Raw genomic sequence first — 23016 nt, forward strand, 5'->3', positions numbered from 1 at the left:
GTGCACACACTTCCTTTTAATGTCTAGGCTCCATGAATTGCTCATAAGAGCCTCTGTAGTAGCAGCCCTCGCTCCCCCTAAGGGTGTTATAAAAATTGCCCAGGCACATAATAAAACCACTCTAAGTAAAGTAAAATAACAGTAAAACCTCTAGCAGCAAATTCCAGAGGAGTAACCATGTTATAAACAATAAAACACACCCATCTTTAAAATGCACAGTGCAGAGATATATAAACAATTAGTGCAGTGATTATTGTTTTATCTTTATTTCAGTTTCTTGTATACAAAGCAAGCTGTGTTCATGGGAGGATGTTGAGTGCAGGCATTTCTTAATGATCTCCCTGATTGCGCTTCACTGATCAATTTTTCATAAAAATCTTCTAAGGATTGCTGTCATATGTCAGTAGTTTCATATTTTCAACTCTGACACACTTCACAGCCTTTGTGATCTTTAGCTCATCTCAGCCAAGTTGTAAGAAGTATTCCTTGTTCACCTTTACAGCTTGTGCAAGTTAGTATATCGAAATGTATGTGTTTGAATATTGGCTTTAAGTTGGGGAATGCACATGTGTCCTCTTGTTTCCTGTTGCATTTCCAAGTTTTACAGTGATTCAACCAGATAAACGTGATGTGGGGTTTCCCCCCTGTTTTCCTGTTAAATCAAACTAACACCTCTGGGTGTGTCATTCAGTTGTCATACAAGAAAATAATACATGATAAATCTTGCTGTTCCAAGTATTTGTGTATTTATTTATAATACTAGTATCCTGCTTTATAACCCTATGAGGCTATTCAAGAGGCTTAGAAAAGATTTCCAAAATAAAACACCCACTCAAATCATAGCTCAGTGGTAGAGAACCAACATTATTCAGGCTCTTGCCCCTCTTCTGCCCTCATATCATACAAGGCAGCTGATTGATTGATTGATTGATTGATTGATTGAATTTATGTAACACCCTATACCCGGGGATCTCAGGGTTCTTCACACCATCTCTGAGGTGAGGAAGTGGCACTGAGCAGGTGGCTCTAACTCAGCCCATCCTTCCATTGCTGTCTGCTGTCTGCTGACAGTCAACAGGTCCTATGTGGATAATCAAAGACATAACTGAATGTTTATTTAAATGTGTTGATTTGTACACATAAAATGAGAAATAATCATTATCAGCCAATCTGTTAAAAGATTTAAAATTATTTAATTGGTTGTCATCCCAAGTGAAAAGGGTAATAGTGTCGTATGCCATCTCCATGTTCTGTGTTTCTGTAATGTGTCAGTAAACAAATAGAAATGCAGTTAAACCTATAGTCATGACATTTGGCTCCACTGTTTGCTGAGAAATGAGGCTATATAATTTTATGTATAATAAACATATAGAGGGAAAGCATTTTTTAAATTCTATACTGCTGCATATTAGTAGTTATTGTATGCCATAGACGGATAGTAACATTTTGATAGAATATTATACACCCTTCAAAATTTAAAATGAGCTGCAAGTTCTAAAGGCCTAGGTATTCTTGATATCACAAGAAATTATCCATCCTTAACCATTTTGAGTTTCTAATGGTAAATAAGATGAAAACTTAATTCATTTTTGTTTCAGCAGTGCCTTCTTCCCAGGAGCCACAAAATCATGCAAATGTAAACTCCCTTTTGAAATAATGAATGCATAAATATTGGCAACTGCATCAAGTTTCACAACAAGTCATGTTTTGAAAGACTAAAAAAATGAAGAAATAATTGATTCACATTTAATGAGAAAATAAGAACAGCTTTTACTCTAAGGATGGGTTCACTATGTGGGATCAAGTTTGTTGGTGGCACTGCACAGTCTTTGGAATTTCCAACATGGGAAGTTCAGTTGACATTTCTGTTTTTGCCAGTAAATGTTAAGTCAAGACATTTCTTTTTCAGTGTTGTTGTTGTTTTAACTTAAGTGAAGGTATTTGCTTGCTTGATTTAATGATTGTTAGCCACCTCAAGGTTGCCATTTGAGATAGAAAGGCAGGATCAAAATGCTTTTAATGGATAGAATGGAGTATTCCCCAAATACTAAGCCAGTTGACATAGAAGTATACTTCATTTGTTTCAAGGGAGCAAGTGAGTATTCTTAGGATCTATTAGCAGCATTGTTCTTGACCTAAATTTTGGACAGAAATCCTTCTGATGTAAAACAGGGTTCCCATCAGCATCAAGCTGAGGTGTCCAATGCAGCACATTCCCATACTTTGTGGAATTGATTGCAGTTTATGTAGCCTGATGATGTGGACAGGACCCTTGCAGTACAGTCAAACCTTGGTTTCCCAAATGCCTCCATTGTCGTACGTTTCGGCTCCCGGACGCCAAAAACCCGGAAGTAACTGCTCCAGTTTCTGAATGGTTTTCGGAAGCCGAACATCTGACGCAGCTTCTGTTTTGAGTTTCCCTATTGTATTGAGTTACAGGTAGGTAGCCGTGTTGGTCTGCCGTAGTCGAAACAAAATAAAAAAAATCCTTCCACTAGCACCTTAGAGACTAACTAAGTTTGTTATTGGTATGAGCTTTTGTGTGCATGCACACGGATTTTTTTATTTTGTTCCTATTGTATTGAGGCATCCGCTTTCAGTTTTCGGTTGTCGAACATTTTGGAAGTCGAACGGTCTTCCGGAACAGATTACGTTCAACAACCGAGGTTTGACTGTAATGTGATTCACTTCTTGGTGTCTTAACTTCTGTCCATATTGGCAAGTGAAAAGCCAGTGGGGGTGGCAGCGGCAACTGACCAGCACGGTCCAGAATGTTAATGCATCCCTATGCAGTGGACTTGTGCCTACTGTCCTTAAACAGGCAGCAGTGCATTCACCTCTGAAGAGGCCCTTCCTGGACTGTGGTTTACAACAACTACTATCCAGTTATTAATGACCTTTCTTGGGTAAGGTGGTGCAGAAAGTGATGGCAGAGCAGCTGCAGGGGTTCCTGTAGGGTATCAATTTTGCTGATCCATGTCAAGGCACACTTTTGAGACTGATTTTGCCTTTTGTTGTTGTTTAGTTGTGACCAACTCTTTGTGACCCCATGGACCAGAGCACGCCAGGCACTCCTGTCTTCCACTGGCTCCCGCAGTTTGGTCAAACTCATGTTGGTAGCTTTGAGAACACGATCCAGCCATCTCGACCTCTATCGTCCCCTTCTCCTTGTGCCCTCAGTCTTTCCCAACATCAGAGTCTTTTCCAGGGAGTCTTCTCTTCTCATGAGGTGGCCAACGTATTGGAGCCTCAGCTTCAGGATCTGTCCTTCCAGTGAGCACTCAGGGCTGATTTCCTTAGATGACATGTATCAAGAGCTGAACTGGGGGAATGCGATTCTGGCTTTTTTGTTGTATAGTGATCTTAATACATGAGGGTGTCTGCATAGGTGTGCTCTTGATAGGGCTATCTTTGGGTCTGCTGTGAAAGCTACAGCTGATGCAAAATGCAACAGACCACTAGTAGCACATCTCTGTGCTTGCATTGGCTGCCCATATTATTATATTAATTTGGAATACAACTAACAGCTTGGGTCCATGATATCTGACACATTATGGCTTAGTCGTGCTGACCACATGACCCGGAAGCTGTACGCCGTCTCCCTTGGCCAATAAAGCGAGATGAGCGCCGCAACCCCAGAGTCGGCCATGACTGGACCTAATGGTCAGGGGTCCCTTTACCTTTACTATATCACAGTACTTTATATCAAACATTATATCACTCATAAACTGTTCATGCAAACACTCAATCATTGATGCATCTATGTAACATTATGGTGCATGTTATGAGTGCATGTTGTGTAATTACACCATAACTGCATTAAATAGCAGCAAAATAGCAAATTTAAGACAGCTATCTAGGTGCCTTTGACAAAGCTCAGTGAAGTCATTTTGAAGTTTCAGTGGGAAAACATAAGAAACCTATTGAGATGCAAAAAGGGCATTTTTACTTTAAAAGGTCAAACAGCCATTCATGTCCCATTGATGAAAGAGCACATTCACAGAGTTGGCTGTGTGCAATTCATTTCTTGAGCCCAGTCACTCAAGAAGGCAGGGATTTCAATTGAAGCTTCTGATCTAATCAGAGGGCAAGGAAAAAGTCCCTCATGCTTTTAGATCACTGTACAATAAAAGAAAAAGGCAGCATTAAATTGTTCTTTAATTTCATAAAAATCTGGCTGTAAAAAAATCAGCTAACAATTCTTCATCACATCCCTCCTCCAAAAGTTCCGCAAAAGAGGTGTGCGTTCACTTGCTTCCTGTTATAGAAGCAAGATGCATCTAAATGGGAAGGAAATTCCACAGACATGGAGCCACCACTGAAAAAGCCTTTCCGAAGGCCTCACACTTTGGGGAAGTTGCCCAGTGTGTGTGTGTGTGTGTGTGTGTGTGTGTGTGTGTGTGTGTTTCTGCAAATCCTAAGCCTGCTGAACTATCTAGTAATCTATCTATCTATCTAGTGTGTGGATGGAGCATTTTGGCTATGTACAGATCAGCATTTAGAACACTGAAATTGCTTTTAGCATATATTGTGATAATTGGAGAACATGCACTCCTGTTTTAAAAATAGGAAATGCTTAAAAGATTTTCTAACTTTAACAACAATCAGTATAGGACTTTGTAATTAGCTGTAAAATTAGCATTTTCTTGGGATCTCTTACATTACTTCTCTGTACTATGGCAAAGTATGGTGGGAAAATATATTTGGAATGCAAGGCTACCTTCCATTCTTTTCCAAAAGTCATTTCTTGGAAATCATTAATGTTGGATAGACTTAACAATTCTACACCTTTTAATCCGTTATAAACATTCCCATTGTGCAGGACAATTGATAGTGTTTTGGTAAGAGCATAAAATGAAATAGAATAATTTCATTTCAAAGTACATTAAAAGAAACAACTTCAGAAAATAAAAAACAATACAATGTTATCTGTGTACACTGAAGACATGATTTTATTCTTACTGTTCTGCATATGAAAAGAAATTTATTGGAAGGAACTGAGTATGCAGCACTGGATCTATCCAAAGTATATTTTCAAAATGCCATGTATGGGGATAGCGCTGCAATTTTATTATTGAAGGTGGGAAAATGTTACAATAGGACTCAACTGAATAATTTGGATTGATTATCTGAATGCTGCATTTGACTTGTTATCATCTTGATGCACATGTGGCTAGGGGAAAGAAGGGCTAAGAAACGGAGAAAGTGAATTGAGCATCTACTTTTATTTGCTGCAGTTGGAGTCACGGATTTCATAAGGGGAAGTCCCTGATGCTGGGAGAGCACATAATGAGCCATTCTCATTGAAATAAGCTTATTTACTAGTTATTTTTCAGTATTCCCAGGGACTCAGACATTTATTTTCAGATTTGGGAAGATGGGCTCATGCAACAAGAAAAAATAAAAAATATTTCCTGGACATTTCTAAATGTCTGCTGACTTTGGTGTACACAGGTCTTAATATTCATGTCATAGGAGTTACTTTAGCATATTCCCATACTTTGTTAATCAAAAAATCAACTAAGGTGCAAAATAAGGACCATAATGGGACAATTCTGATGTATTGTTCTACAGTTATCATTGCACTTGTTGAAATGGGTATGTGGAAATATATATATATATATATCGTGGTCCATAGACACACAAAACAGTTTCAAAACATGATACAGTTAAGACAACCAAACAGCAGGCGAAAGAGACTGAGGTAGTCATTTTGTTATGTCTAGAGCATGATGTTCTTTGTTTCTTGCAACCTCCGAAAGAAACTTTGCCAGTGTAATATCATTTGACCTATCCTCCAGAAGGTATTTAACATGGGAGGCTTCAGATTTTCCTGGCAAATTTGCTAGTAAGGGTTTGATCAGTTGATCCCTTGCTTGCTCATAATCCAGTAGGGTATGGTTCATGCAATCGACGTCCTGAGAACATGAACATGAACAAAGCCTATTCTCATAGGGGATGCCTCTCAGTCTACCATTTAGAACTTCCGATGGAAATACATTTAATCTAGCTTTGGTAAATAAACGGCAATAGGTGGGTGTGGACAAATTCCTAAGATATGAGGCTAACTGAAACATCTTAGGAATTTGTCCATACCCACCTATCGGCATTTATAGGAACTGATATGAAAGTCTGCTTTTCGTTATCTGAAGAAGTGTGCATGCACACGAAAGCTTATACCCAGAACAAACTTAGTTGGTCTCTAAGGTGCTACTGGACAAGTTTTTAATTTTTTAAATTTATTTCGGCTGTACACTACAGTAGGCTCATATTCTGTGTAGCCAAGCTTAATACTAAGCAAGCCTGTATTTGTTTGTACTCCTTCTGTTCACTGTTTATAAAACTTTTGATACAGATTGGTATGGGAAAATAGCAATGTTAAAGTAAAGCCTCTTTTTTTTTTTTTTTTACTCCATACTATCAGGGACTCTGTTCAGGGCTGCCCTGATTTTAATAGCCTTTCTCTTTGGTAGAAGGGTCACCGCCAATGTAGTGGTGCTGATGGCTGCTACTGCACAGGTGCTCAGGCAAGGTTTGTCCTCAGACTCTAGAGAAATGCAAGTGATGACTGGCAGTAGACAAGGGTTTACATTATCCTCTGGACTTCCTGAAGGAAAAAGTTATAAGATAGGACTAAAAATGATTATATATATTATCACACCAATTGTTGGGGAAGGTGATGAATGCAGAAAACAACAACTGTTTGAGTGGTTTTTAATAATAATAATAATAATAATAATAATAATAATAATACCTGTCAGGGGTTCAGGGAGAGAGGCGCAGATGAGGGAGGAGACAGAGAGCGAGGGGGAAGGATTCCAGGGTGACGAGGAAGAGGACGACAATGACCCAAGATTGTCCATGAGTCCGTCCAGTGAATCGGAGGACTCCCAAAAGGGAGCCCCTCTGGTCAGGCCAAGGGGAGCTAGAGGGGGAAGCAGTCAGGAGCAAGGGAACGAAGGGGGAACCCCCAGTGGGAGTTGGAGATCGGGACTGGCTGCTCCGCCGGAACGGAGTGAAGGGGGTGGAGTGACCAGTGTGTCAGGAGGAGCAGAACAGGAAGCAGAGAGGGGAAGGAGATCGGGGCAAGACGTCCTGACGGAAGGGGCGGAAAGTAGTACCGAGAGCAGTGTAACTGTCGAAGGGAAGGTCAGGAGCAACGTACGCGCGCCAAGTTCAAAATGGGAGGCGCGCGGAAGTGAAGAGAGCCCTGGGGAGGAGCCTGGTCCCAAAGCGCGAAGGAGGGGGGAGCAGGCGTCAGAGGATTCAGCCTCTGGGGAGTCCCGAAGGGAGAGAACACAGGGGGGCAGAAAGACCCTGCGGAAAAGGAAAGAGAGGAAGAGGTGGACCAGTACAAGCCTCTTAAACTGGTGTAGAGGCGGGACTGACTCAGAGGGGACTTCAGCGGTCTAAGGGTAACAGACGTAGAGTCACGGAGCTCGGATATAAAGCTAAGAATGTTCTTCAATAAAAGCTTTTGTACATAAGCCGGACTGGACTTTGGTCTCTTGTGAGCTGGGACCACGGGTGACTCTGACAATACCTTTATTGTCAATGTACAACCTGTGTACAATGAAATTAACTGAGCCTTCCCCCCCCCAACACTCAATCTCATTGCACTCTGTGTGCTTGTCGCACAACACACCAACCCCGAAAGTCAGTTGCACTATATTATTTTTCGTTCAGCAGCCTAACAGCCCACAGATAGAAACTGTTTTTTAGCCTGTTGGTACGACTGGTTATACTTCTATATCTCCTGCCCAAGGGTAGAAAATTAAAGAGGTGCTGGCCGGGGTGTGAATCGTCCCTGAGAATTTTTCTCGCTCTCCTAAGGCAACGATCCCTTGTGATGTCATCTAGCGGACTCAAGGGACAGCCCATGATATCATGTGCCATGTTCACCACCCTCTGTAAAGACTTTCTGTCCGACATACCACACTGTGATACAATATGAGAGGACACTTCTATTGTGGGCTGGTAGAAGGAGGTCATCAATTGTTGTTTAACGTTGTTCTTTCGCAAGACCCTGAGAAAATGGAGAAAATGGTTCCATATCATCCTAGAGCATATTGTGACAAACTCATAAAAGCCAAGCATTAAAAATATTCAGGGTTCAAAAGTAGACCACATAGCTCAAATAACTCTGAAATAGGACCATATTTAGAATTAAACATATTCCAACAGATTTCACTGACGAGCACAACGGCATTAGCAGAGGAACGTCATGTTCAAAAACATAATTGTATTTCTATCACAAACCTATCTCACTGTTTCAGGAGTATCTCAATTTCACCTAGCTCTATGTCAATGTTTTACTTAACTTTGGAGTCTTGTATACGTCATCAAGAACACTTGGTAAGTAAATGGAAGTGGATTTATGAAGAGCAAATAGTTCATCTGCTTAAGGGTAAATTGGATTGCTTGACTAGAAGAAATTGTCAAATGTTATCTCGTCCCTTCCCCCTATCATGATATAGCCAGGTACAGGTATACTGTTCCTGACAGATTTTTATTCAGATTGCATTTTCAGTCTTTGAAAATGAAAGATGATTGTTGTAAAGGTATCTGTACTACAAAAGCACTGCTTCCTCAAAGTTATAAAACTGATCTACTTATTCCATTAGAAATATTCATTATTAAGAAAATAAGACAATTTAAAATATTTTGGTTATTTATAAAGGTGTGTCCTGGAAGGAGACATTAGCAGTACATTCATATTTTTCAGTTATCATGTGATGGTCCATGTGCAATTGGATCATAGGTGTTAAAGGTATCGGTTTGTCAGTTGCTCAAGAGCAATCAGGCAATATGCCTCCAAAGCATGTTCTAAGGCTTTCTTATTAGTGATAAAACCTTTAGAATGCAGAGCGCCTGTATTCCATATCCTGCTCATTCACTGGCAGAATCTGAGAGTGGGCGGTACTTAAACCTTCCCCAGCAGAGTAGTTTCTTGACCCCCAGTCTGTGCCTTCCCTCTGTGCGCGGAATCTTTCTGCGCAAGGAAGGCTTGGGTAACGGGGGACCTCCCTCCTCCCCGCTTTGCTCCGGCAAGGTGTCCTGGCGCTGCCCTCCCTCCCCCGCCCTCTGCCTCTCCTCTCCACTAGAGGCGTGGCTACCTTCCTCCGCTGAGGAAGTGCTGCTTCTCACAGTCTTTGGGGGCTCCCTGTAATCCACCTGGCCTTTCCCCTCTCGCCCCTGAGTTCCCTGACAATAGGAAAGAGCACGTATTTTTAGAAAGGCAGGGCATAGATTCATTGATTATGAGGATGAGGATGATAAGGAGATGAGGATGAGTGAATTGTAGGTTCCATAAGGTGATATGTATGTTGGCCTGTAACTCAAAGGAATGTTGCATCATCTAATTTCAAATGGATCTCAGGGTGACTTCACACTTGACATTTTGTTCTAAAGTACAAGTACAAAATACACTTGACTTACATCAGTTGTGTATGGTGCATCTTCCTTAAATAATTCCTTCCTAGTAAAAAATGTGGAAGCAGTGTTTGTGCAGTTTGGAGTTTTGAATGGAGAGCATCAGAGAAGAGAGATGGCTTTAGCTGAGGGTTGACCCTGGGAATGGCGGGGGTGGTGGGACACGGAATGCGAGTAGTGGTGTGTATTTTCCTCTGATTAGAATCTACTTGTATATTTGGAAACTTGTTACAAAGCTACCTCCCACGCTAAACTTTGGTAACATTGATGCTAGAATTTCTCACTGTTTAGCAGCAGGGAATGTATTTTCTGAACTCTTTCAAAATCCAGGATAGCTTTGGCTTCTTGGCAGTTTGACAGAACCTTGCTTTATGTTTTCTGTTAATCAATGTTTAACATACCAGAAATAAAAGCTATCATCTGTATCATGCGACTATACTTATTCCGCTCCATTTCTCTTTCCTATTTGGTCAACAAAAGAAGACCTGAGTCTTACTGTTATAGATATCAAAAGTAGGGAGGAACATAGAGCTTAGTCCAGTGCAAAACCCATTTCACCTCTGCAAATAAAAGTAGAAAATGAAATCTGTAAATGTTGTGATGAAAGAAAATTAATATAGAAAATCAAATTATTAAATATCTTCTTAAGTCCATAAGCCAAGCCTGGTATTATCTCAGTATGTATTGCCATGAATCTCTGTAGCCAGTTTTAAAGGGACACGGACATTTCTATAGACATTTAATTTATGTGGCTGATTGCAGTGTCCTCCAGAGCTGTCTGGTTCTTTTCCAAATTTGTCTCCACCTGCTATGTCCAAGCATCTCATTTAAAATGTGTACTGGGACCAAGCAAATGGGGCCACTTCCATAGCTCTTATGATGATACAACTAAGCTGTAGGTAGCCTGACTTTTCTCTCTTTCTAATACCCTTACCATAATTTTTCTACCTTTGAAAAGATTTAGAATTGCCCTCCAATGCACCATGTGATGCTGAAGTATTTATGCAGCAACACCAATAACTTACTGCTGGTCTATTTTAAGAGTTTATATCAGACTCCCAGTACTAGACCAAGGCAACAATGTTTCTGTGAAGTGGTGCTGGGAACCCCAAATAAGACCCTGTGTTCTGCTGTAAATTGTTATAAAAGCTCATTCAATCTAAAATGCCATTACTAACATTTTGGGTTTGTTTGTTTTTTACACAGGTTTACCGAGCAGAAATTGCACCTCTTAAAGAGAACGTGAACAATGTTAATGACCTAGCTCATCAGTTTACCTCTTCTGAAATACAGCTTTCCCCATATACCCTCAACCGCCTCGAAGACTTGAATGGAAGATGGAAACTCCTGCAGGTAATATTGTATAACATAACCTTAACCCTAAAAATGACTGTCTTAGGTAAGAAAATGGTTTTACAATAAGTATTCTCAAATGTTTCTAGCAATACATTGTATTTCACTCATGTTCTTCATGCCCAGCATGAATAGTTGCTTGGAACTGAATAAAATACATAAAATATACCATAGGCTTCGATACATGTATCATTAACTGGATCAGAAACCATGTGCAGAAACTCGGTTCCTAGCACCCATTCACCAACAAGCTGCTACATGCAAGTAGTGCTGGTTGTATAATTAGCAACATCTGTTTGGTGAAGAGAAGCTTGTGGCTGCTGCACATCCTCAGTTTACTCCGGGCAATTGCTTTAGATAAGGTGTAATTTTTGTATGCTTTCCATCCTTCTCAAAATGCTTTAATTTCCCACTTCCTTCCTTTGAATATATTTTATCGCATGTGGAAGACTGAGCTTTGCATTTACTTTCACTGCTTCAATCCATTCTCTGTTCTCTTTTAAACAATTCCTGGGAACATTAATTTTAAACAGTACCCTTTTCTACAAGCAGTTTAATGGTGCCTTCCACCTTGCATGCATTGAGATTACATCAGTAGAATCAAATCCAAAATTACAGAGCATTATATTCATTGTGGTCATTGGCAGAGTTTGATCAAGCTATTAAGTTTATCAAAAAGGTGGTTTTCCTTTTAAAGGATAATTAAGTTTTCCATATAAAATAGAAGCAGATTTTTTTTAAAAAAAGGGTAAAGGCTGTAGTGTGAATTAGACATAGACTGAGCTTAAAGACTATATATATTCCTTTAACATCATGTGCAGAATCTACATATTAACTTGATTGTATATGAACACATGATACTGTTGCAGCACAGTCCTACATACACATTCCAGTGTTGATGGCTGAGTTGCTTAGGATTGTGCATAGTTGCATTTCTCGTGCTGCTGGTTTTGGTGCTCTACTCCTGCAGATGCCCAGGCTGCACCCAGATGGCTGGAGAGCTAATGCTGGCAGGTTTTCCTGCCAGCAATAGCAGTCAGAAAGCCCCGAAATGAGATGTTGCAGTGAGAGTGCAGCAGAGGCAGCTTTGAATCCACTGGATCACTAGCTTCACAGATTCCCCAAGGGGGCCACTCCTCAGTGGCCCAAACATGGGTTGACCTGGCATAAAATTAGCATGAGCCATCAGGGATTCAGATGTAGCAATAATGGATCTGCCATTTTGCTCCTCCCCAGCCTCAAAATAAGATTTATCTGTTACACAATCAGTAGATATCAAATATGGAGTACTGTATATAGACGGGTAAAACCTCAGCACCTAGGACTTGCATGGTCGGCGGTTTGAATCCCCATGGCGGGGTGAGCTCCCGTCATTCGGTCCCAGCGCCTGCCAACCTAGCAGTTCGAAAGCACCCCCGGGTGCAAGTAGATAAATAGGGACCACTTACCAGCGGGAAGGTAAACGGCGTTCCGTGTGCTGCGCTGGCTCGCCAGATGCAGCTTGTCATGCTGGCCACGTGACCCAGAAGTGTCTGCGGACAGCGCTGGCTCCCAGCCTATAGAGTGAGATGAGAGCACAACCCTAGAGTCTGGCAAGACTGGCCCGTACGGGCAGGGGTACCTTTACCTTTTACTTTATATAGACTTGGATTGCCCGGAAGGCATACACCTGACATTTAGTTTGACTGTGCATCTGAGCCTTATGTATGTGGGGTGGCTATTCCTTGTATGGATGCCTACACTGGATACTGCAATATGTGGTTAAAAGGGCACATTTTTTACAATCTACATTCTGTGTGCTGGGGTTGGTTTATGGATGCCAATGTGCTCAGATAAGCTGACTGATACCTGCAACTGTAGACATGAGATGTCTGTGGAGGCACAAATGTCCAAAGGGTGCAAAATAGATTATTCAGTATTTCTAAACAAGATCCATGTGGCCATGCCCCTGTATCTTAGTGCAGTTGGGAAGATGTATTTATGTGGGCTATCAAGGGCAGCTGCTGCTGCTGGGGTGTGTGTGTGTGTGTGTGTGTGTGTGTGTGTGTGTGCGCTCAGGATTCCAGCAATAAGGGGTCAGGAGCCTGGAGGCTATTTTGAGTAGGTTTGTAGACTGGATTACAGGAAATTGTATATTTCAGTTTAAGCATCCATTTGCTTGCAGATAACTAATAGAGGAAAATAGGTCAGGGGATATTTTGAAGCATTATACCTTGCATTAATAACTTGTATAAAAGAGGCTACTTCTATGTCAAATACATTTCTATTTCCCAATTTGAAATACATGTTATTGTGGCAGAGGTATAAAATTAATGTTTACTCAGATTATTTTTATCTTGTGTTTAACATGATTTGCTAGTTAGTTTAAACTATCTTGAGTAGTAGCATCTCTGTGTTTTGGATCAAGAAAGTGAGATAATTTCAGTGCTTTTTCTTATTCTTATTTATTAAACTTATTAGTTGTATGTTACCTGAATGGTCTCCCATTATATTTTAAAACTTTGGTCCTGAATCTGCTTCCTGTTGATAGTCATTGTAATTTTTAAAAGCATAAAAAGCTAAAAGGTCTTGTAAACCATGAAGCAAAACATCTATATTAGTAAAAGCAAGTTTCATCTTCCCAGCAGAGGGTGATTCTGATCTTTCTTAGAACTTGAAATCCTGTTTTATTTCCAGTAGTTAAGAAATTGCTCTTGTGTTTTGCTTGAGAATCAGAGCTGTTGCCATGGCCACAGTTTTCATGGTTCCTGAATGGACTATCAATGAATTAATTGATTATGTAGTTTGACTTCTACAGTTAGCACCATGTCCACTTCTGTGAGCTCAATATTTGGCTCTAAGGAGCATCTTCCATGTGGAAATATGCATGCTGGCTTTTTAGCAAAGTGTGAAGCATTGAGGAGTAATCTGTTTCCAGCTACTTTCTGATATTTGAGTCATAGCTGTCAACGTTTCCCTTTTTTAAAGGGAAATTCCCTTATTCCGAATAGGATTCCTCGCAAAAAAAGGGAAAAGTTGACAGCTATGATTTGAGTAGTGGCAGATACTTTGTCTATTTGAATTCTCTGTTTGTGAAATTTAAACAGCACCTCTCTTTATATTATACCCTAAATAGGAAGTATGATTTAAAATATATTTAAAACTATTGAAGAGCTACAGCTGAAACCTACTATAGCATGGCATTCTATAAACACCTGTGTTGCTCCCTGATTCTTAAGCTGTGTTTCATTCTCAGTTAACAGTGATTTAATTGCAAATCCATCTCACGTTACTAATTTAGTTAATTTATTCATAATTAACAGTATTCTATTTTCTGCCAAGGTTTGTGGCACTGCAATAATAGTATTTTTTCATTAAAAATAAAATGTAAGGGCTGAATTTCTGAGGGTCTTTTTTATTCAGTTACTTTGTGAAACTAAGTAAAAAAAAAGGTGAAATACTTAAGACATTTATTGTTTTATATTAGAGTTAAATGAGAAACCTTTAGGAGCATAACTTTTGAGATGAAATGTTTTGCCAGCTTTTGTGTGCCCTAAGGTGAACATTTACATTGGAGCTGAGAGTTAACTTCCTCCAACAGAAATAGTCTTTTCTCCAATGGAAATACAGTACTTCTTCCGTTGGAAGAAAGGAGCCTTTGGATACAACCCAATACCTACTTTTACTCCTAAATTCTCAGAAGGCCATGCAGTCACCCTCCTTTTGGAAGGCATGGGCACATTTGCAAATCTGTGAAACTCATGTAAGCACTACATATGCACTGCAACCAAGCATATACCACAACCTATTTCATTGGCTAGGACAGAATATGTGACTTCTGTATGTAATGGTAGTATTATGAGATCTTATTTGTTTGCATTTATTTATCACATTTATATCCCACCTTTCCTCTAAGGATCTCAGGGTGGCATACACCATTCTCTTTCTCTTTATCCACACAACAACCCTGTGAGGTAGGCTAGGCCAAGAGGCATTGATGGGCACAAGGTCACTCAGTGAGTTTTTGTTGCTGAGTGGGGATTTGAACCCTGGTCCCCCTAGTCCAGCATTCTAACCACTCACCACACTGGCTATCAGAAGCATCTCCAAACTATTTCATTTTAGGCTACAGTAGTTATAATGAGTGTAAATCTCAGTATCACTGGGTAAGATCTTCAACCAGTGGTGTGGTACAGTGTTTAGGGCATACTATGTTGGACTGGTGCCAGGGAAACCCATGTCCAAATGTCCACTTAGCTATTCAGCTCACTTAGCGAGGGGCAAGTTCCTATGATCAGACCCTGACATGGTAGATCAGTGGTTCACAAAGGGTGTGGCGGTGTGGCAGGAGAGGAGGGCAAGTGTGGTGGGAAGATATACAACCAGAAACAGTATCCAAACACCAACTGTGAATATGTACACATGAAATAGAATTGGATATGATCTGAGAGGAAAAGTGCTAGGAAAATGTGGTACCATTTGATAAACGATCACCTGAAACAGCCACCAGTTCCCTGGTTTTGTTTGATTCTGTTGATGGCATGTATAGTAGGAGTTGATGGATCTCAAGAGAAAAAGTTGTTGCCAGCAGGGGCCGCGATCAATAAGAGCTTCTTTGGGTATACATAAGAGCTTGTGCTTACCAAGCAGAACCTTTTATTCTCTGAAAAGCAGCTCCCTCGTGCAGTGTATCATAAGGTGCTTTTGAATTTCCTCTGAATTTCAAAAGCAGTTTTCCATGTGGTACATAGAGCTGTGATCTAAAGAAGAAACGCTTTTTTAAAAGCAACCTTATTGTTCTTTTTCATAAGCACAGAGAAGTGGGTGGGTTGTTCTTATTCAAATTAACTTCTTCTTTTCTTGTTGTTGTTGCTTTCTTTATTGTTTTAGCAATGGCTCCCTATCTCCTTCCAGTATTATTCTTTTTGATTAAGAGAAAGTCAGTGCCTCACTCCTCCCCTCCCCTGCCTTGAGTTTCTCAGGGGAAGACCGCAGCAGAGTACTGCACCCATCAGAGATAGGCTTTAAGTGGTGGAAGTTATGTGAATTACAAGTTACTTCACACTGCCATTCCCTTAGGGTCAAATTAAATGAGAACACAGCCAGTGTCTGAGTAAGTGCATATAAGCTTTGAAAGAAAGGGGGAAAGAACAACTCACTGGGTTGTCATTAGTTTCCCAGTTCCAACTTTTTCTACAATGGTAATAATGTATGACAAGGTTTCTGGGACAAGAGCAGACCACATTGCCAGGCAAAAAGAGCCTGATCATGTAGAATCAAATGTCTTCCCCTGCTGCTGCTGCTGCTGCTGCTGCTGCTGCTGCTGCTGCCAATACTACTACAATCTCCACAACACATTAATCTGCCAATATGTGTTAAATCCAGGGGGTCAGGAACGGGACAGAGTGTCATTGTACTATTATGGTTCTGTCAGTTAACAGCAGGTGAGGAGGAAGGAACCTGGGCACATAAACCTAGGCACCTTTGTACTATATCTGGCCAGAGGTCCCAAATTGCTAGCCATGACAGATGGTATCATTGGTTCTTATCCTTATTGGAAACTTCTATGGTTAACAAACAATGAGTCCTCCTCTCTACTCCACACCTGCTGCTCAATGGCATGTGTAGCACAGCCTGCGCCACCACAGCCATGCAGCAGACCATACTTTAAGCCACCACTATCCCACCACTGCCAAGCACTTGATTAGTGTAAAACTGTTGTATCTGATATTGACTCCTCTCTCCTTTCTGCCAGCCTGCATTGTAGGATAAGAAAATGGAAGCAGAGTTCAGTCATCAAAGGCATTTAGAAATTGGTGCTCAAGTTTTGGTTTTGAATTTCCTGTTCCCTCGTTGTCCCTTTCCCATGGATTTTTTAGGTTGTGGGTAGGGACTTTCTTGTTTTGATTGTATACAAGCTGCTATGGGGCCTTTTTGGTAAAAAAGAAGAAGAAGAAGAAGAATGGATTGTCCTCTCTGGAGATAAACAAAATTTCATTTGAGCCTTGTGACATATACAATAATAGTGTTGATATTACCATATTTCAGTTCCATCTTGATATGCTGCATCAAAACTAGGTGTCTTGTGGCTCCTTAAGGACTATAAAATGTGTTGTGCCGTAAGCTTTCATAGGCTGAATCATAAAGCCTTTCTCTGGCATTAGAAGTGTGTGATATGTATCTGATGAAGTGGCCCACAAAGACTTATCAGAGCGATATCCTGTAGTATACTATATTTATAATCTCTACTCTCCCTTTTTCCCCCAGGCCAGTATTCATTTCTTCTTCAGTCATTATTGACATGGTGTAGAATCAAGCTAGATAAATACAAACTTACACCCACAATTTGAACCCTTTCAAATAGAAAGAATGGTTCTTCAACCATAGTTATATGTTTTAATGAACAACATGGTACCATAACATAAGCATGACATAAATGGACCATTAAATTTATGAAGCTTTACATAAAGTATCAAACTATTGTAAAATTCAGTTTTGCCTTGTAGCAAGAGGTTTGGATTAGTTGTCCACTTAGTCTATTTCAGCTGAATGATTTTGTTTGTTAGTTTTAAATATTTCTGAGCCATCTTTCAAGACTAGCATTCTCAATGCAGCTAACATTAATACCCAATGCACACTTCATTAAATCTAAGCTTTGAAACATACAGTTCAAATCACAATACAGCAGCCAGTTAATTTAGTTTATAAATACAAACTCTCATTAACCCCAGCCAGCATAGCAAGATATCAGGAATGATGGGACTTGTAGTCCAACAACATCTGGAGGGACATCACATTTGCTATCCCAATGTAGACTTACTTTCACTTACTGAAAGAAGTTAAACTCTGTATGTGTTTAAAACCAGCCTCGTGTCTATCCCAATGGATTTCCTGTTTTCTGAGATAGTTTGATGTTTAACCAGTGGAAAATCAAAATGCTGAATGAAAGTCTGTGCAGCCATGGAGGCTCAGATTTATTTATAAAACTATTTTTGTGCTGTGTATTTCCTCTAAGGATTATATAAATCCCATTAAAAGAACTGCCTCCCAAATTACTGCAGGGTCCCGCCCCTCCCCTCCTTTTGAGAAATATATTCAGATGCATCTAGGTGAACTTCCAGAATTTTAATTATATCTATATCAGATGAGCTGCAGAAATATAAAAGGGGTTTTGAAGAGATTTAATTTTAGATAGCAGCTTAATTAACAGCATTTGGAAAAACTAGTGCAACTTTAATTAAATGTCTCTACATTAATTTAGTCATTTAATTGAAAATGCATTGGGATAGTGCTTACAATTTATCACCCTTGCTGTTTGAAGGAAGGGATTTTTTTCTAGTAAAGTGTAATAATAATAAACTGCTATTTTTATGTCCTTGCTATCTTTGTCAGCTGAATCATATTTTCCTTGAAAATATGAATTTTGATTTGTAAGATTTTCTGAAAGCACACATTGTTAGAAAAGGATGTAAAAAATGATAAGATTCCAAGATGCATCTTGCAGGATTCCCTCCATTACATTTTTTTTAAAGATACAACAGCCCAACCACTTTAGCATTGCCCTGTCCTTTAGTTTTGAGCAGCAGGGTTCAGATCTGTGAAACATTTTTAAGCCTGCAATCCTGTACCCTCTTACCTGGTAGTAAGTCTCACTGAACTTACTTCTGAGTAGATCGGTATGGTTTTGTGCTGCTAGTCTCTTTCTGTGCTTTCTACTAAAATGTAGTATTGTAGAGTATACTATATTAATTTGCAGCATTCTTAACTTAATCAGGCCCATTATGCCAAAAATATTCTATTCAGTTTCCTAATGATTTGTTTTTCTCTTTCCAGGTCTAAGATGTTCACTGCATATCAAATATCCATTGCATAAGTGGGTATTTGAAGCCATTTCGGCTAGAAATTTCTCACTAATTTAGTATTGCTTCTTACAATAACAACTGCATGTTTGGCATCTTGTACATCAGAATATCCAATATGGTGCCCTTCATAAGTTGTGGAGTCCATTTCCCATCATCCCTGACCATTAACCATGCTGGATCAGGATGATGAGAGTTGGACTTCAAAACATTCAGAGGGACACATTGACTAACCCTGTTGTACATAATCTGTACATTAAAAGCCAACCATTGTACTAGTTGTCCAATTATTTTGTCCCATTCAGACTGGAAACTGATATGAGGTTTCCAGCCAGAAATTCAATTTCGGGGGGGGGGGTGTTTTAACAATAGGTGTATGTGCAATACCAATTAAAAATGAAAAAAGGAATCTGTCTCCAATTTTATTACATAAGAAACCTATCTTCCCAGTTATGTGCATATATTAAATGTATGTTGCCTCTGCCATCAACCCCTTCCTTACTTTGCTTCCTTTTTTATGTTGTAATGCTTGCCTGGTTAGAATAAACTATTGAGATGCCTTCTGAAGATGATATACTTTGTATAAATTGCAGTCAGGGAAGCATTTCTTGTTTCAAGTTATCACTCTAAGAAAAACAAAAGTATTTACATAATTGCCATGCTACTTTTCTCATAAGAACAGTAGCTACTCCCTGAAGCTATCATAACTCCTTGGTTGAAAAGTAGGAGGTAGAAGATGACGATCCTTTCTTCTCACAATTAGCAATTCAGCCAAGCAGCAGTAGCAACTTCAGAGGATGTCTCAGTTGAGTTTTTCATTTGTGTTTTCTTCTATTTCTCTCTCTCTTAGCAGAGACAGTCTGAGAAGCCTCTATAGCTTTTGCACATGCTGGCTATGGATAGTTCCAGAAAAACTGTACAAAGATGCAAACTTAATAATAATTTAGTGAGACTAAATAAATGGAAGAGCATTTCTGTCTTTTGCAGCCAGGCAAACATTTGTATTGTTTTGCATACTACGCCAATAAAAAAGTTATTTTACCACTCAAGACATTCAGAAACAAATTATTATGGTAACACATAAAAGATTCCACAGGTATACCATGTGCAAAGTATGTTAACCCCAGAGCAAAGTTGCCACTGTTACTGATTTCTAAGGTTATTATATCATGGTACTCTTGCATCAATTAACAGGCCTTAGTGTTAATAACTGAACTTTTCTTCCCTTGCATTATTTGAAGGCAAATATGACCAGCTAGTCAAGTAATGCTGAAGAATGAATACCTGCTTAGAAGATGTTCCACCTTTAGAAAGAAATCCATTAAGATTCCTGAACACTTTATAACATAAAAAACTGGAAACAGGAATGCTACTGCATATGCAGCAGTTAAGTCTGAGAAAAACAATCCCACAAGGGATCAATGTTCAAACAATTTTTAGATTCCATTTAGAAAATACCTAAAACCAAGAAATGATGGCTATATTAAAATCAACCCCTTGGCATCATAGCTAAAATGTGAAGGTGCTCTTCACAACGCTAAAGTTATTGATTCTATTTTTAACAGTACTGCAGACACAAATGACTGATTATAACTCTCAAGATATACCTCATTCCTGCAACTTAGTGGCCCCGCAATGCATAGTCAATGCTGCTGAACTAATACTGAATGTAAAACTGAAGGAGAAACTGGTCCTGAGGTGAATTTGTTCCCTAGGAGTAGATTTGTTGGCAGCCCCAACAACCTCCACATTAAACTTTTTGCAGCTTAATATGTGAATCAAAAGAAATATCTGGGTCCCCCTTCTGCTTCTAAAAAGCAAAAGTAAACATTTCAACAGCTTTATTCTCCAGGAGACAGTTTTCTCTAGACAGTTGAAAAACTTAATGCAAATGCCTTTGTAAGAATAATTTATATTCATATGAATTATTTAATAATTTATGTTTGTATTCACATATATATTTTTCATATTGAAAATGATTGTCTCAATGGGGTATATCAGCAGTCCCATTTATTTCAGTGGCTTTACCTTTATCATGGCATTGATCCAGTTTGTGTGCAATGCTAAGCCAAACCATGGCTAAGCATGAAGAAGAGAGCATGTGGGTCCTTGCAGCAAAAACTAGAGGAGTGGCTGCTTCACTCCTCCCCAGTCCGGTGGCAGTGGCACTATTCAGAGCTAAGCTGTGGTTTTGTTTAGTGTTACATTGAAACCTAGAGCTCACTGTATGTCTCATTGAGACACACCACTTGTGGATTGAGTGGTAAGCCAAAAGCAAACTTTGGTTACACTGCATGGTTTGTTTGGAGCAAAACAACCATGAGCCATGGTTCATTCATAATGCTAAGCAGAGCTCTCTTTTTTCAGCCTGAACTTGCCGGAACTCAGTTCTGGCACCTCTCAGGTATGCACTATTGCCATTCTAATAGAACGAGGGAGGTATTTGTGGTGAGTTCCAGCACCTCTTTTTCTTGACAAATAGCACTGATGGTAAGCCAAACCTTGACTTAGTTCTAACTGTGCAGCAAGACCGGTTGAGGCAGTGAATGAAGCTTCTGCTATTTTAGCCATGGTTTGGCTTAGCACTGCATGTGAACCAGACGTAAGCCCGCCTCCAACCCAAAACATTTTACATTGTCTCTTTCTAGAGATGCACATAACAGTTAGTATTATTTCATCATAATATATTATGATTTCTGTTCTATAGCACATAAAATAAAAAGCTTTAATAGGCAGATGAGTTTGTTAAGAAATTATTGAAATAAATAAAAGAAGCCAACTAAGCTATTGAGAGAGAGAGAGAGAGAGAGTTTTCTACTTCTTGTTCTTCGACTGCTGCAGTGCGTTGAAATCCAAAAGTGTCCTCCTATGTGTGGAAGAGGTGTCGTGGAAGGGCTTACCTGGCAAAAAGGAAACTGAATTCCAGAAGTTCCATTCTACTTGCATAATCTCCTAGGCTTGTTTCTCCATACCCATACATCCCTCTTATCTAGGAAAGCAAGAAATATTATCAAAGTTCAAGACACATTCCAGCCAAGCAAAAGCACTCAAATAAAGTGCAAAGTAGGGGAGGGGAGGGGTGTGTGGCCTAAGGAAAGTCCTGACAGCTAGATAGAGAGGCTTGGAGGGTTGCCATTCCTGTTTTTATGCATCGTATGAACACTTGAACATCTATTTGTTGAATCGTGAATAGTAACTAAATTCTTTCTGGTCACAGATCTAACACTAGTAGTAAATTATTAACAGTACAAGTGTGCCATCGTAAATTGGTATGTTTCAAAGGATCTTAGACAAAGTTGAAGACTGGAAAGGTGAGCAATAATTAGAGCTGGATATATAAATAAATGTATGAGAAAGATCACCAACCAGGAGAAATGAGAATGACATTTTTTAAAAAGAAAAATCTTATACAAAAAAAGTGAAACAAGGGGGGGGGGGGTAACCATAAACCTTATTGCACCAGGAAATATTTAACAAAATGCTATCAACATTACAAGCAGAGGGAAGATAATTTTAAATTAGAAACAAAAGCAACACCAAACATAGTATACATCTAATGAATATATCCAAACATACCATTTTTGTCTCTGCATACTATTCTTTCAGGTTTTTATTTAAAGCTAGTGACTGTTATTTGGAATAGTGAAAAGAAGGGCTACCATGGGTAAAGAAATGCCACATATTGTTTCAACACCTGACACAGTGATGAAAAAGAAATCTAAATTCCATGAAGTCCCTTTGAAGCCTTCTATTCCAAATACACACCATCTGTTTCTTGGTGATTGTTTTTAAATAAAGATGCATAATGCTGTCATTGAATTGAATAAAATTCCCTTGATTATTATTTTCAACCCGATGATGTAGTAAACAAATTATTCAAATAATGTATATTTGGGCGTGATTCAATTAATGAATCCCATCAGCAGAAGCCCTGAGCAAGGGCTTCCACTGGTGCAGTGGGGTTTTGCCCCTTCTCATCCCCCAGCACACCCTGCTTGTGGGCAGGGGGCAAGAAAACCCCCAGAACAATGGGGGTGGGAATAGTTCCATCTGGCAAGCTGAAATGCCTGTCCCGATGGAACAATTGCTTTAGCATAACATTTAATTCCTCCCTTCATTCTTTATTTGTTATGATAAAAAGAGTGTTTTAAAAAACTATTTTGCTACATGTTAAACAATTATTACAGATCAATTTTTCTTTATAGTTTTTCTGAAAGGGCCAGGGGCTCTTTGCCCTTGCACAACTGGTATTCTGAGGTCCAGTCCCTTTAACACAAATGTTTCATTTAGCTGTGATGGGTAATAGTCATGGATAGAGTTACAGTGCAGCCCTATGCATGTCTACTTAATAAGTCCCACTAAGGTTAATGGGACTTACTCCCATGTAAGTATG

At 39.5% G+C, this 23016-nt stretch overlaps 1 protein-coding gene across 11 annotated transcripts in view; it reads left to right on the forward strand.

Moving 5' to 3' along the window:
• The window catches only part of DMD (dystrophin), a 1009769-nt gene that overhangs the window by 839594 nt on the left and 147159 nt on the right, over positions 1 to 23016 (forward strand). For all 11 annotated transcript variants that reach the window (XM_081858834.1, XM_081858841.1, XM_081858836.1 and 8 more), the window contains one exon: positions 10639 to 10785. In XM_081858834.1, the coding sequence (XP_081714960.1) occupies positions 10639 to 10785 (147 nt within the window). The remainder of the gene's footprint in view (positions 1 to 10638; positions 10786 to 23016) is intronic.

The sequence above is a fragment of the Podarcis erhardii genome (assembly GCF_964252035.2).
Source record: "Podarcis erhardii genome assembly, chromosome: 4".
In the NCBI taxonomy this organism is placed as follows: domain Eukaryota; kingdom Metazoa; phylum Chordata; class Lepidosauria; order Squamata; family Lacertidae; genus Podarcis; species Podarcis erhardii.